General features: G+C 37.8%; 1 protein-coding gene across 2 annotated transcripts in view; it reads left to right on the top strand.

Annotated features, from left to right (window-relative positions):
- Nucleotides 1-576: 576 nt before the first annotated feature.
- Nucleotides 577-16,797, top strand: part of DENND2C (DENN domain containing 2C) — a 37,381-nt gene continuing 21,160 nt past the window's right edge. Inside the window, exons 1-7 of one of the 2 annotated variants that reach the window (XM_007462482.1) lie at nucleotides 787-1,592; nucleotides 2,278-2,414; nucleotides 2,840-2,952; nucleotides 3,539-3,709; nucleotides 6,899-6,995; nucleotides 11,286-11,330; nucleotides 13,562-13,749. In XM_007462482.1, coding sequence (XP_007462544.1) covers nucleotides 787-1,592; nucleotides 2,278-2,414; nucleotides 2,840-2,952; nucleotides 3,539-3,709; nucleotides 6,899-6,995; nucleotides 11,286-11,330; nucleotides 13,562-13,749 — 1,557 coding nt within the window. Of the gene's footprint in view, nucleotides 1,593-2,277; nucleotides 2,415-2,839; nucleotides 2,953-3,538; nucleotides 3,710-6,898; nucleotides 6,996-11,285; nucleotides 11,331-13,561; nucleotides 13,750-16,797 lie in introns of both variants that reach the window. The other variant, XM_007462483.1, reaches the window with a different exon arrangement.

Here is a 16,797-nt window from a genome sequence, read left to right as displayed (position 1 = left end):
TTTTTCTTGCGTTATGCGGGCCTCTCACTGTTGTGGCCTCTCCCATTTGCGGAGCACAGGCTCCGGACGCGCAGGCCCAGCGGCCATGGCCCACGGGCCCAGCCGCTCCGCGGCATGTGGGATCCTCCCGAAACGGGGCGCGAACCCGCGTCCCCTGCATCGGCAGGCGGACCCTCAAGCACTGCGCCACCAGGGAAGCCCTGTATGCTTTTTATAATACTCTGTTGGTCCTTCTTTCATTAACAGAAGGTTTCGTAAAGAATTGATATATCACAAAATAATATTGTATACTACTATGTGTAATCTCTTATAAAACCTCATTCTGCTTAACTTTAGGAAATTAAATATGCAGAATGTTAAAGCAGACAATTTGAGAAATACCATAAGTAATATTTTCTCTGTAATATTATACCACCATCTTAGGAATGCCTTTATGAGGTTGAATTGCTTAATGGATGACAGGTACATCTTTACATATGAAATGTAAGTGACTTATTTAGGGATAGGTGGGCAGTGTTTTAGTGGAGTTTAAATTAGGAAATTATAAAACTGTGTTAACATATTCATTTCATTTTAATAGGATTATTCAAGATAAAGTTGTAGCCATTTTCAACAAGGATTGATGATCAGAATTTTTCTTTTTAAAACATTTTCAAGTTAAAGATGAAAGGAAAATACTGGAATTGTTTGGATTCTAACTGACAGGTTAAAGAATATAGTATTTCACAGTTACTTGTAATGGAACCTCAGTAAAATTCATCACTTGTCATGCACCCAACTGGGAACATGGATGTTGGTTTTTCTCGTTCTGCTGTTCATACACTGTCAAGAAGCCACTGCAAAAACATCAAACAAAAAATTTCTCAGTGGGAAGGAAGAACTAATGGTAAATCTAATCCAGATAAGTGCGATCCACAGGACTTTGGAGTGAGATATAATAACTGTAATCAAGAGATTCTTCTTAAGAGAAATCCTGTTGCTGAGGGAAAGTGCAAAAAGCTGGATGTCACCAACTCTCAAAATGTTGATCAGGGTATTAATGAAGATGCCAAAAGCCACAATCAAAGTGAGGATGAAAGTGAGAAACATGAATATGATGATACACACTTCTTTAAAAATGAATCAGGATCCAACTGGGTATGTTCTCGGGCCAAACAAACTGAAAGCTGGAAAGAAGTTTTGGATCCAGAGACTTCATTACCTCCAGGAAATTTCTATACCTCACAGATATTGTGGAAGAAAATAGAAGCACTTCCGCCAGATAAAGTCTTAAATTTAGCTTTAGAACATTGTGACTCTTCAGAAAAAGAACTGAATTTCAGAGGTCTGGATAGTTCATATGGAGTAACGAAGAGCTTAGAAAACATTTACTCTGAACCTGAGGGACAAGAATGTGGACCTTCTATAAATCCTTTGCCAAAACCTCGTAGGACATTCAGATATTTATCTGAATCTGGTGGTATGCCATATAAAGAAAGAAACTGTGACAGAAAATACTGTGAAAATAATTCTTGCACAGAGTCCTCTTTAGCCTCTTCTCAGGAACCTGAACCAAAGAAATATGGCAGAAAAATCAGAGGGAGATCTAAAAGGTATGTTTTTATTTGAAAGGTAATGATTTTAAGTATTTTCCTTATAGAACTATTGAGCTTCTGTTTCCTTTTCAAACCAATTTCCATTTCCATGTGTGGGTTACACCTATAATTTGATTATACAGATGTTGATTAACCCAAGGGGAAAATACATACAAGCGAAACAGTAGGAGTATAGGTAATATCCAGGACAATCTACTGACATAAGTACTGTAGAAAAACTTCCATCTTATATCTTTAAAAATGTATAGGGGACTTCCCTGGCGGTCCAGTGATTAAGACTCCGCGCTTCCAGTGCAGGGGATGTGGGTTCGATCCCTGGTTGGGGAACTAAGATACCACCTGCCATGCGGTGCGGCCAAAAAAGAAAAAAACAATGTATAGGGAAGCAAGTACATTCTTCTACTTCATTTAGGACATGCTGGCGTTAGCCTCACTTTTTATTACAGAGTGAATTTAATAAAGTACCCAAAGAAGAACATGAATATAATTGGCTAAAAGCCTCCAGTTTTCTCATGGTGCGTATAGGGCATCAGCCTAATTTATTATTCTTAGGTATCTGATAAAACACCTTTGTAATTTTGTACACTAAGTCCTTTTCTTATCAATTTGTGTCTATCATACCAATATAAAGAATACTAGAGTTTTACAAGATACAACTTTAAAATGTATCTCCTTTCTTAAGGAAATCCTTTGAATTTGAGGACATTCAGCACTTTCGAAATCAGAACTCACGGAAGATTCATGAAGAACTTAGAAGAAATTCTGGCTCAGCACTTTATTACACACAGTCTGAGGACAATATCTATGAGGATATCATATGTAGGTGTCCACAAACTTTGCAATTAAATTTAGTGCGTATGTAGTTGATGGAGCCCTTAACTAGAGTATGTTATTTTCTTTTACAATCAAGCATGTCTTGCTCTAGATTTTCCTTTCTAATATTGAAACCTTTGTTGTATAAATTCCTTAATTCTCTAATGGATTTTACTAGTTTATTGGACTGTTCAGTTCAGAAGTAGATGTGTGTAGTATGGTATTTTGAGAATTCTTTGAGGTTGGTTGGCAGCCTGAGTGGTTTGTGAGCTTAAAGTACCATTGATTTTGAGACCTACATCCCTACAGCAATGTAGAGTAGAAAGCTGAACATATTTAGTCAGTTTTTGCTTTCTTTTCCTTTTAAGTGTAGTCAGTGTGTTCCCATTTAATTATGTTCCTCTAAACTTTTATTTTCATTATTTTTCAAGATCCCACCAAAGAAAATCCATATGAAGATATTCCAGTGCAGCCTTTGCCCATGTGGAGATCTCTTTCAACATGGAAGCTACCACCCCCTAAAAGTGCTTTCAAAGCACACAAGGTATAACCAGAGAAATAATATACGAAAATATTAGAATCTTATTTATGATCCTTCAAAAAGGTTAAAATGGTTTAACTAGGGCCAAAACTAAGAGGCACTGAAATGTGGGTTTATTGTTCTTTGTTTTGTTTTGGGGGAAGCAGCACAAAACTTTTTTTTTGGCTTTGGGGAGGGGTTTTTGTTTGTTTTTTTAGCACTTCAGAAGACTTGAATACAAACACCTTTAGACAGACCATAAACCTTTTAGTTCACTATAGTTACCACAGCACTGTAATAGTCTCACATCAACCTGTGGCCTAAATTACCTGTCTGGTCCCTGAAAGCACTTGCCAGCCCTGAAAGCAAAGGCTGCCTTGAGTTCATGAGGACTCTGAGCTATTGTTTTCTGGAAATTTGATTACACTGTTGTAGAACTTGGATTAGAAACCCAAGAAACTTCTTTACAAACAGTGAAAAAGAAATTACGGTGTCCTCACTTTAGATGATTTTAAAGGAAAGATAAATATTTTGGGGGGATCAGCTTTGACTTTGAGAACACAGGCATTACCTAGATGATCTTACCTTAGCAGTACCTCTTCTGTTTTAGCTTCCTCCCAAACCTCAGTTCCTTCACCGGAAGACTATGGAACTGAAGAACTCACAAGTTTATTTATGGTCAAAGCTCACAAAGGATACCACGTTGCCTGTCACTTTAACTGAATGGAAGCATTTCCGAGCTGGAGAAATTGCAAACAGGAAAAGGAAAAATCTTCCAAGGGTAAGAACTCCAGTACTTTGATTCTTCAACTCTTACTTCAGCACTTCCACAAATGCGAATAAATAAACTTTAGACTGAAACGAATAATAGGTTAGAACTGACCTACTGGAATTAGAAAATTTGGAAAGCAGCCTTAAGCTAAGTTTTTGCTCATGCAAGAAAAATGCATGAATGGCTTTTGCCAAGGTTTGTGTGTGTGTGTGGATTTGGAAAATTGATTTTAGATGGAGGCCTTCACTCTAGTTACCTTAGTTCTCATTAAAATCAGCTGCCAGTGTGAAGGAAACCCTAGAACCTCATGTAAAAGGACCTTCTAGTAAGCTGGCTTCAGTGTTGTTCTCACTCATTTGTGTAACAGCCAAAGTTAATTCAGTTTTGTGCCTGAGTTTACAAATTTTCGGTAATGACAAAGTATATGCCAAAAATGTCCACTCAAAGGAAGGAAAAAAGAAATTTTACTATTACTTGGGAAAAGAAATTTTTGCCAATTATATTAAATAAGTGACTTCTCTCTCAAGGGAGAAAAGGCAATAAGTCTGTAAATCATCTCAATGAGAGCCACTGAACCAAAATAAAGAAATTTGGATTATTTGTAACATATATATTTTTTAGGAGAGACATTTAAGAAATTACATGAAAATATTTAAAAACTGTTTATGTTATTTTGTTCTGTAATTCAGAATGTTTTCAGGATTACTATGCAGAAATAAAATCATTTAAATAGTATTCCTGTCTTTAATCCCATCTGAATTAGCTATATTCATTTAGCACATGATTTCTATACCTGATTTTAACATTGAACAAAAGTCATAGCTGTTTCTTGGTGTAGTAACTGCTGATTGGTTCCTTGGGAAATATTCTGTTCCACAGTTACTTTAATTCTTCTGATCCATTTCCTGCCCCTCCCTCTTTAATATGTGAAGTGTTAAAGACACAGAGTTTTTTTAAAGCACTAAACTGATCTCTCTGGGGAAAAAAATCTTTAGGTGTTTATTCTCCTGTGTATGGTGAGGACTACTTAAAAATCAGAGGTTTAAAGAATTTCCAGGATGTATGTATATATAATGCATTAACAATCACTTTCCTGTACACCAGGAACTAACACCGCATTGTAAATCAACTATACTTCCAAAAAAAAAAAAAAAAAGAATTGCTGGCACAACAAAGCAGCCTCCCACATGTTCCAGAAACAGCAGATCATGCGTTCACAGGGGCTAGAACACAAACACATAAGGAATTGTATTTAAGATGTGGTTCTTGGAATAGCATTAACAAATATTTAGAAATTATGGATTGTGGAATTTAATGAGACCCAAGGATATCTGCAGTGCTTTTGATTTCATGCCTCAGTATTTTATGTACTGTGGATCCCTTGAGTACTCAAAGCCTGTTCTCTTTCTGATTATAGGTAAGATGATCCAACTTTTCCTGTTTGGATATTTTCCCAAAGGTTTTCTTGAGAAGTGGGGAAGAGAAAAATGGTGATGAATTCTTGATTGTCAGGCAGGAACAGACTATTAGCATTTCTACCTGTGACCCTCCTTGGATTAAATCCTTTTAGGATGTTTCATTTGCAATACAAATTTTGGTTTTGGACTGTCTTCGGGAACAACATTCCATGAGGAAAGCAGTTTTCACTTATTTCCTCTTTGATGACTAGAGCTATCTCTGGAAGGGAAACTGGTTTCATAGTTTGAAAGTAACTGATCTAGTCCATATGCCTCTTCCCTACCCTTCCTTTCTTTCTCTATTGTGGCAATCTGTGTGGGATTGTTTGCTAGAGTAGTTTTCCTAATGTTTTATATTGTTTGTGTCAAGTGTGTACAGCAATATGGTTTCCATCATTTCTTAGGAAAACTATTCTACAGTATTTCCTGTAACTAGAAGGTAATTATAGGCTCCTAGCTCATAATCAAATTTTAAATTTTATTACCTTATCTCATATTTCTAGAATAGATAGTTCCCTTTCCTTTATAACATTTGAGTATACTTTTAAGTATACTTTTCAAATACACATTAATAATTCTACTATTTTTGGTCCTTATGTATCCAAAATACATGTTTACTCTCATACATCTTTCCTGTAGCCCCTAGCAATACCTTTTTATGTTGGATTCTCTTATTTTTTTTAATAATGCTAATATTTAAGAATATTGGTAACTTTTCACTTGAATTATAGCTATGAAAATCTTTAAAAGAATAAACTCATCCAAAAATGTGGGAATAATCTGCACATTGGAAGCACATGTTTCTCACATGTTATTTTTCTTGCAGTGGACTGATTCACTGCCTATGGATTGCCAGGATTGCTAGAGAAACAAGGACAAAGGAAAAAACAAGAACATTTTTCTCAAGCAACTTTGTTGGTTATCATATGTTCCTAACAACTGTAATTCTGGGCATTAAATATGTTAAATCAAGATTGATAGTTAAGAAAAAGTTTGGAATTTTAAGAAAAATATACATAGAAAAACTTATCAATTTCTCCTTTTAAAAGTGGCTGTTGATCAGCTTTCATTCTTTTCTCTTTTTTAAGCCCAGTTTGTCTGTCTGTCTCTTTTATACACACTTCCCAGAAGCAAAGAAAGAATTTTAATGAATAATGCATATTAAATGGAACATTGTTTTGTACTTGGGCATATTTGAGAATCTCCTATTTTTATGACATGTTTCCAAAATAAATTATAATATTAGTGCTCCCAGTAGCAAAGGAGTATTCCGTTTGACTAAAGCTTTCTAAGCGTGATTATCCTCTATTTGCAAAAATTCCTGGGAGCAGACATAACTGTGCCTCACCCTGCCTTACAAGTGAGTAAATATCCCACTTCCTACTCTGGGCAAGGAAAAACTTGAGTCCATTGGTAAGGCTTGGTCAATATGTGGAGTGCAGTTGCCAGATTTCCTGCATGTTGTGACATGGAGTGACAAGCAATCTCTCTAAGAACCTGTGCTAAATTCCTCTGGAAAGGAAATATCCTTTCCCACTTCTCTTACACATGTTAAATGGAGTGTGTATTAGAATAGCATATCATCTTACTAAAGATAATTTTAGATTCAAAATTGAAAAATGTAAAGGTTTTTATTTATAAAATGGATCTTTCTCTGAATGAGAATCACTAATAAGTTAATATCAAGCTGCAAAACTTGTTGGTGTTTGTTTTAACTTGTACTTTTCTGGTCTTTTTTCAGCTTGTATTGAAAATAGATGATATATTTGAATCTAAGAGAGGGAAGAAGAGGGTAAAGTTACACCCTTACACTGGAAAAGATGTACCTCCCTCTAAAGGTAAGAATTGTTCCAACTGTCCATAGCTATTAGCATATGAGGGGCGAATCATTATATAATTTAATGTTTGATGTGAATTATAATTTTTGGTTTACTTTCCTGTCTATCCCACTTAAACATAAAACTTCTTTAGGCTAAGGGATTATTTCTTGTTCTTCCTCAAATCCCTTTTGTTTAGTTCTGTACCAAGTAATAACTATTGGATGAATAAGTAAATAAATTTAAAAATAGTTATAAACCAATGAGACTAATTTTCATGGACAGGTTGCATCCTTATTTTGTAGTACTACTTTGATTTATAGTCTTTTGTCAGTATAGACTCTCTCAGTGGAGAAATGAAAATATTAAGTATATATATACTGAATGTATGTGGTACTCAACCTATAGTCATCTAATAAGTTCAGTAGTTTTATTCTTCAGATGCCTAGATAAAACTTAGATTGTCTTAAGAAACTTTCAACATCTATAGTGAATTATTATTGTAGAATTTTCTTTACAACTTTAACTTGGTTGTCTGGCAAAGGATGCGTAGAGTTTAGCAATTTTTGTCTGTGAGATTCATAAGTGAGAAATAACAGCCAAGTCATACAGAAAAGAATATTTCATATTTTTGCAGACTTCCAAAGACAGAAATTTCTTAATTTCCATTGAAAATCTCTTCTTCATTCTAACAATTACTATGTGAAAATAAACTTCCCCATTCAATAATTCAAGACTCTTTCTTCTTACTTTGTGATGATTAAAATCATCTCATCACCATTTTAAATGTGAGTTTTCATATTTTCAAAAGCAATTATTACAACATTTCAGCCTTCTCTTCTGTAGAAGAAATACTTCTGGTTATTGTTAATAATAATAGCTACCATTTACTGAATGAAGTAATAGATTCTTTATGTACTTTATCTGGTGTATATGACCACACTGGGAGGTAGGGACTGTCCTAATTTTACAGAGGAAGAAGCTGAGCCAGAGGAGGAAGCATCAATCTGAATCAAGGAACATGATACCACAAAGTCTTATTCTTCTCTATTATGATTGTTTTTCTAAATAACCGCATGTAGCAAATATTATTGTTTTATAGATAAGGAAATAAATTATAAATTGCAAATTTTGTGAAATATCAAGACACTGGAACCAGGATGAATTCTTAGAAAACATTATCATTTTCCCATATTAACAGCACTCTACTGATAACTGTATTCACCAGATATGCCACCCTAGGTAGATTATCACCGATCTCTTATTTTATTTGAATGCTTTATGGATTAGGAATATTTTAGTAAATTTGGCTCTAAGAAAAGTTTTTGAAGAGCCAAATCCTTTTTTTCACTGTATCATTATTGAAAAGAAAAAAATCAAGAGCATAAACTGCCAACTTCTAACACATACACACACAAAAAGGAGTAGTCCCTACAAATTTTTCTTTTGCGTGGCTCAAAGGAAATATGCATTTACTCAGTCTCTGTGGCCAACTCCTTCAGTGGACCCGAGGAATTTCTCTCATGCCTGAGGATCTCCTGGCTCAAGAGTCACAGTTCTCAGACTTTTGTTTACCTCCTTAAGCTTTTGTCTGTATATCCACAATGCCTCATAGAACCAGATGATTATATTTACCTACTCTGCCAGAACATGCTAGGTTTTAACCAAATCTGTTGCAACCTAAACAGTTCTTAACTCTCAGTTATCAGGTATCACAAAATGATTTATTGTCCTTCTTCAAAATTATAATTTTGTGTGTTGAAGTCACATTTAAAAAAAGGGACAACCTAGTACTTTTTTGATCCCTACAGATTCTCAACAGATTTTCCTATTGGCTTATAAATCCCTTAACCTTCATTCAGTGTCTTGGAATGCAGATCGTCAAAACCTATAGATGTGAATATGTTAAAGCCATTTAAATGATCTTTTGTAAGGTCTTTTCCAGGTAAATTACCTTTCCTCCCTTCCCTCTTTCTTTTTTTTTTTTTCTTTCCAAACACTTCATGGGCTCCCAAGAGGTGCTTGGTGCTAAGGATACAAATAGGACTCAGGAGCTCACAGTGTTTGTTCTTTCATACTGAACAATATTTTATAGCCCCAGTATACTTTTTGTAATTGTAGTTAGTTTGAAGTTATAAAACCTGTACAGTACACAATATTTAAATACCTGCTTTTTCTGTAACGTATCTTGTGTACCTTTCCCACATATCTAATGAAGAGACAGTATTTTTTTTTATGTTCTCTTCTTCCTTATTGCAAAATTAAAATGAGCACAGCAAGAAATTACAATAATATAAAATAACATAAAACGGAAAGCCAGTTTCCCAAACCTCCTCCTGCTAATCCCAGAAAATCTTATGCACATGCAAATATTTTTTCTCCCCAAATAGTTTTATACTATTCAGACTTTGTATATCTTGCTGTTTTAAAAAATATATAATTAATATACTTTGGAGCTCTTTTGTTATCAACACATAGAGATCCACATAGCTGTACTGTATTTCTTGGTATAGATGTAAAAGAATTTTATTTAGCTGGTAGACATTTTGGCTGTTTCTAACATTTTATTTAACCTGTGGATAATTAAGTTTTATAAATTATATATAATTTATAATTAAGTTTTATAAATAGGTAGATATATAGATATAGATTTTTTGTTTGTTTATATATTTTTTGTATGTTGGTAAGAATACATCTGTAGAATAAGTTCCTAGCAGTGTACTTAATCAAAGAACACATACTTTAAAGAACACATAAATTAAAATTTTTATAACTTGTGACAAATTGTCTCACAAATAGATTTTAACAGCTTAAAAAAAAACAGCTTTGGGCTTCCCTGGTGGCGCAGTGGTTGAGAGTCCGCCTGCCGATGCAGGGGACACGGGTTCGTGCCCCGGTCTGGGAAGATCCCACATGCCGCGGAGCGGCTGGGTCCGTGAGCCATGGCCGCTGGGCCTGCGTGTCCAGAGCCTGTGCTCCGCAACGGGAGAGGCCACAACAGTGAGAGGCCCGCATACCGCAAAAAAAAAAACAAAAACACAGCTTTATATTTCTATGAAGAGCTTTTGAAAATGTTTTTTTCCTTGTAATCTTCATTAATACTGTGTTTTATTAGAGCTTTTTATTTTTTGCCAGTATCATGGTTGAAAAGTGTATCTTATTGTTTTAATTTATTAAATTTATTTTATTAATTATGAATTTGGACAGTTATGTTTATCAATAGTTATCAATCTTTTTCTATAAATTGCCTATTCCTACTCTTTTATTCATTTTTTTGTTGTGCTGTGTTTTTACTTATTCATTTGTAACAGCTATTTAAATATTAAGAAACTTAGCCTTGCGTCTGCAATGTGGATTTCAAATATTCCCCCAGTTTATTTACCTTTTGAATTTGCTAATGATTTTTTATTAGATTAGGAATTCTACATTTTTATACAATCAAACTTCCATACATTTTTCATTTATGACCCCTAGTCCTTTTTTTTCCTGATACATTAAAATGTTTTCCCTTTCTTTATATTTTAAATTTTTGCTTTAACTTTTCAGACTTAATTTAGAAATTTTTCGTTCACCTGTTCACGATGTTTTGTTTTGTGTTTTGGTTGTTTTCTTTCTTTCTTTCTTTTTTTTTTTTGTAAATTGACAATGTGCCTAGTATTGTACAGAACATTCCCTTCTAAAAACAAAGCCCTTAGCCTCAAGATACTTAAAATCCAATTGTGGAAAATAAGAGCAGTTCAAAGCCATTTGAGTACTATAGGAATTCAGAGTAAAGTTCAGTTTAGTTTGGCATTAGAGGTGGCTTAGAGGCATCATAAAGGCATCATAAATATTACTTCATAAACTTATTTGGTAATCTTTCTTAGCCTCACATTTTCCTGTTAATCTAAATTCATAGTGTGTTCTGTATTGAGATTTTTCTTTAGCCAGGTTGGTGTTTTACCTTTGATACCTTATTTGGGAATATAAAGACAATAATATGAAGGTAGAAATAAAATCCACTCTGATCAAGGCTTTCTAAAACTAGTCTGAACTGCTGTTAATTTCTAGAATTAGGGATGAGAGGGGAACTGAGGAGGGAGGTGGGTATGGGAAGAAGATGGAATGGAATAGTTTCTTCTCTGAGCCTTTTATTCTTTTTTGCACCTGTCCTGCCCTGATACAGCTAAGTGGTTTGGAGAAAGGCTCAGCATCCTTAATTATTCCTTACTCCAAGTAAGTCCCCAGGTCTGTGGAGCTTTTACATTGTTTTCGTCCTCATGTTCTGCCTGTTCTTGTTGGACAATACAAATGGAAACTCTTTCTTTTCAGGTGAAACCAGTGGGTACGAAAGTGATGCCGAGTATCTGCCAAAGAGTGAGTGAGTCAGTGGGGCTGCTCCCTTTCACGTGATGATCCTGGTAGTAGGTGGGGTGGCACCTACCTTTGTGATTAAGCGTGTTTTTTCTACACGAAGTTTCATTTTGTCAGTGATTTCTTCATTATAAGAACCTGTTGAGATTTGGGGAACTAAACAGTACACTGTCAGATGTTTGACAGCATTAAAAATCTCCCATGGTAGAGTGAGGCAGACCAGTGTAGTTCTTTTTTTTTTTTTTTTTAAATACCACTTTTGTAACTAACTGCATACTTGACTGTATTACCATTGTTTAGCAGGCTAACATTTTTTTTTTTTTTTTTATAATACACAATGTATTTATTTATTTATTTATTTATTTATGGCTGTGTTGGGTCTTCATTTCTGTGAGAGGGCTTTCTCTAGTTGTGGCAAGTGGGGGTCACTCTTCATCGCGGTGCGCAGGTCTCTCACTATCGCGGCCTCTGTTGTTGCGGAGCACAGGCTCCAGACGCGCAGGCTCAGTAATTGTGGCTCACGGGCTCAGTTGCTCCATGGCATGTGGGATCTTCCCAGACCAGGGCTCGAACCTGTGTCCCCTGCATTGGCAGGCAGATTCTCAACCACTGCGCCACCAGGGAAGCCCCAGTGTAGTTCTTGAGATGGAATGTTCTTCCATCTTAAGAGGGGAGCGGCAGAGCTGCACGTTCAGACATATGTGCAGCAGCCAAAACAGAGTATGTGAGTCATTCTCTGAGGCAAATACTTTGCATTAAATATCTGATTTTTTCATAGTCATTCATTTGAGTATCTTAGATATCTCTGTCATTGGGACAGGAAACACTGATCTGTTTCTTATTCATAGGTATTTATATTCTAAATTATTGTGCCATTTACTTTCTGTTAGAATATAGAAGATGCCGTGTTTTTTTGGCTGTATTTGTTCAAGCAGTCATAGTGCTCTGTATCCTTCATCTAATGGATTTTCACAGCAAATTATTTAGTTTCTGTTTAACTGAAGCATGGAAAAAATAGGAGACCTGAATTATCAAAGCTGAGTACAGGGCAGTTCCAGGTCTGATACTCTGATCTTATGATTAATAATCATGTGCTCCTACCAGTAGCCTAAATTGCTTCAGGTGTTTGATTCTGTAGGCTGACTGAAGGTGAAACTTAAGTCATCATCAGGTTCAGCTTGGATGTGTAAAGATGATTAATTTTGTTCTGTTGCTACTGAGAAACAGGCCCTAAAATTTTCTTGACTTTAGCTGAGCCCTTTGGAGTTTGGAGTAAGGAAAGTTTGCCTAGAGCACTAAATGTACCGGATAATTTTGGAGAGGCACTCCAAAATTATTTTTTAAGTGTTCTTAACATTTTGATCTACCTTGTAACTTCTTTGGGGGCAGAATGCGTCATATCTCAAAAGAAAAGCAAAACAGTTAGTGGATGAGTCTTTCCATCATTGGCTCAGAATGACACATAAGCAAATCTCTGGGATGCTTAGACTATTTCTTCTGTAAGTACTGCATGTCCCCTAGTGGAGACTACCCCAAATTATTCAGAATTTAGAGATAAATGAGAAAAAAGGATAAATGGTATCCACTTTTCGGTGGGATGGCTCATACTGTTTACATAGTATGCTTCTATGAATTCTTTCTTTTGAGAAATAGTCTGCTAATGGATACCTTCTTACATGTCATTTTTCTCTCTTGCATTTAGCACCATTTACTGATATAAGTATATGTCCATTATTAGTAATATATGCCAAGGAGAAAAGGGAAAAGAACATTTCTTTAATGTGAGGATAGTTTTTGTTTTACTTTTATCAAACTTGTCTCTTTAGGAACTTACCTTCTATAGGACTCAGTTCTTTTATCAGATCTTTTCCCCTACCTATGATTTCATGGTTCCCAAAATGGCATCTTTTGTCAGGCCAGTGCTTTTACCTGACATTTTCCATGTATCCTGGTGTCATGGGATGGCACAGAGTATGTGTTGGGACATACATAGGTATCGGTTGGGACACAGAACATCGGTCCCACTGCAGGGCCCCCAGGTGCTTGTGAGAATCTGCACTTGTCCTCCAAGTGTGTCATAGCCCTAACAAGTATGTCTGGGTGGCAGACATTGGTTAGTCAACATTCATTAGCAACAACTGAGTGAAGATTAGTCCTGCATGGGTCATGGCCTCTGGGTGCTAGAGGGAAGATAGGGCTATAAAGGAAAACAAGACTCCGTAATCTCATCGCAGGTTGCTACAAGCGCATAGCACAACTGCAGCAATCTTCCAAGAGGAATCCTCACTACCAGACCTTAGAGCGGGATCTAATTGAATTACAGGAGCAGCAGCTGTTTGAACTTTTTGTGGTGGTGTCTCTACAGAAGAAGCCATCAGAAACAAGCTACACTCCCCAGGTCATACAACAATTCCCTAGCAAGGTAAGTGCATGGAGGCTATGAGGCATCCAGGAACGTTTCTGTGTCTCTGTGTATTTATTCCCTCTCTTCTTGTTTACTATTGTCTCAGCTTTTACTAACAGTGTACTTCTTGTAGGATCCGGTGCACTCTAATGATATCTTGTGTCAGGCATGAGCTGCAACCAAGGGGGAATTAAAGCTCATTATTCAAGTTGGGCTTTTATCTTTTGCTCTGCTATTTACTAAGTGACCTTTAGCAAGTTACAGAGCCTCAATTTTCTCATCCTTAATGAGGGGAGTGATAAATGTGGCAGAGTAGGGTAGCAGTTCAGAGCATGGACTGGGAGCCAACTATCTGCATTTGCCACTTATTAGCTCTGTGACTTGGACCAGTTAAACTGCTCTGTGCCTCATTTTCTTCATTGGTCAAAGGGGGATAATCTTCATAGTGTCTACCCCGTGGAGTTGTGGTGAGGATTAAATGAGCTAATTATAATTAATATAAGGCACTTAGAACAGTGTCTAGCATACAGTGAGCACTATGTAATGTTATTCCCTATTAGTGAGGATTTAATGAGATAATGTATGTAACGTGCTTAATCCAGTTCCTTGCACATAGTAACACTTGATAAATGGTAACTGTTATTAACGGTATTATTTCATTTACCTTTTTCACAAAATAATTCATTCATTTATTTAATCAATATTTCATAAATACCTACTCTTTGCCAAGATTAGGTGCTGGGAATACAACTGAAATAGATCTTCTTGGTCCCTGCCCTCACAGAGCTTACAAAATAGACCCCAAATGTGGCTCTGAGCTTTGTGGCAGTAAATACAAAAAGCATGATCATTACATCAGGGCTTAACAAACTGATGGCCTCTGAGCATATTTAGCCCACAGATATGTTTTTTGGGTTTGCACAGTAATAAAATAATAAAAGTTTTGTTGTCAATTTTTTGTTTAAAAGTCATATTTCACATAAAAATCTGTATTTCTGCTTTCTCCTGAGAAACTAGAAAGACTGCCAATGTTCAGCCTACATTCCTAAGTGGCATGAATTGGCTGAAGCTGAGTAAGGAGCAGGACTGACTTCATGGGCATGTGACCAGTGCAGTCACACAAGGCCCCTCACTTGCAAGGGCCCTGCACCCTGCTCTGCAGTCACCGTTGAAGTTCTTAATAATTTTATTTTTTTATTTTTATTTAATTTTATTTTTTACGGTACACGGGCCTCTCACTGTTGTGGCCTCTCCCGTTGCAGAGCACAGGCTCCGGACGTGCAGGCTCAGCGGCCATGGCTCACTTTTTTGTGGTACGCAGGCCTCTCACTGTTGTGGCCTCTCCCATTGCAGAGCACAGGCTCCGGACGCGCAGGCTCAGCGGCCATGGCTCACGGGCCCAGCTGCTCCACGGCATGTGGGATATTCCTGGACCGGGGCACGAACCCACGTCCCCTGCATCGGCAGGCAGACTCTCAACCACTGTGCCACCAGGGAAGCCCCAATAATTTTATATTTGAATCTGTATTTTGTAAGTGAGGAGTGAGATCTGATGAGACAGTGGGGCACGTGCTAAGGTCTTATTAAAGCCTTGGCTCATGTGTGCTGTCACCTCTCCAGGATGGGTTCTCCAGTTGTCCTCACTCCTACCCCTTGGTTCCCCAGGCCCCGTCTGGCTTCCACCTTTCAATCCTCACTCAGTGACTGCTGCCACCCTCTGCACGGGCATGGAGGGGGTCAGGATCAGGCAAGCATTAATGCCGAAGTGTCTTAAGCAACACATGGTAGATCCTTCCCTACCCTGGGCATTGCTCCTGTGTTCAGTGGGTGGCCTGAGGGGGCAAGCCTTTTCACCACCCCCAATCCAAGTACTAAGCACATCCCCATGTGGAGGCTACAACCCCTTGAGGGTCGCCTAGCTGCTGCGGGTTGGAGTAGTGGGCCCATGGGAAGGAAAGTCCTTGGCTCAACTTTCCCACCCCTAGTCAGGACACAGTTTCAGTCCTGCAGCTGGCCCAAGGGGAAACCCAGCAGCTGGTGGGCCACTTGGGCACCAGATTGCAGGCCAGGGTCCCTGGGCACCTGTGAGAGTCTGCACTTGTCCCCAGGATCCTCGTGCCTGAGGGAGCATGCCATTAAGTAGAAAATCAAAAACCCCATTGCAGGCTGAGAAAGAAACCACAGAAGAAAGTAACAAGTTTTTTTTTTTTTTTTTTTGCTGTACGCGGGCCTCTCACTGTTGTGGCCTCTCCCGTTGCAGAGCACAGGCTCCGGATGCGCAGGCTCAGCGGCCATGGCTCACGGGCCCAGCCGCTCCGCGGCATGCGGGATCTTCCCGGACCGGGGCACGAACCCGTATCCCCTGCATTGGCAGGCGGACTCTTAACCACTGCGCCACCAGGGAAGCCCACAAGTTTTATATTTCATTTTACATTTATTATTTTCCTGCTTTTTGAACAAGGGGCTCACAGTTTTTCATCTTGCACTGTGCTCTGCAAATTATGTAGCTGGCCTCGGGAAGGAGTGATCCCTTTAAACAGGGACATTTACTCACACTCCAGCTTACTACTTGGACCACTTCTCTCATTATCTGCTTAGGAACTTTAGGACTTTGGGTTTAAACCCTGAGTTGCATGTTTCACTAGAAAAGCTAGTGAAGGGCTTCTCTGGTGGTGCAGTGGTTAAGAATCCGCCTACCAATGCAGGGGACACAGGTTCGAGCCCTGGTCCTGGAAGATCCCACATGCCGCGGAGCAACTAAGCCCGTGTGCCACAACTACTGAGCCTGTGTTCTAGAGCCCTCGAGCCATAACTACTGAAACCCGCACGCCTAGAGCCCATACGCCACAACAAGAGAAGCCACTGCAATGAGAAGCCTGCACACCACAACAAAGAGTAGCCCCCACTCGCCACAACTAGGGAAAGGCCATGAGCAGCAACGAAGACCCAGCGCAGCCAAAAAATAAATAAATAAAAATAAGAAAAGCTAATGAAGCACAACTGAACTGAAATCTGAGACATTTCCTGCATGGGTTCTCATTTTTTAAGAAAGTCCTCACCAACATT

This window comes from Lipotes vexillifer, unplaced genomic scaffold, assembly GCF_000442215.2.
Source record: "Lipotes vexillifer unplaced genomic scaffold, Lipotes_vexillifer_v1.1 scaffold1029, whole genome shotgun sequence".
In the NCBI taxonomy this organism is placed as follows: Eukaryota; Metazoa; Chordata; class Mammalia; order Artiodactyla; family Lipotidae; genus Lipotes; species Lipotes vexillifer.
This window is presented reverse-complemented; position numbering and strand designations above follow the sequence as displayed.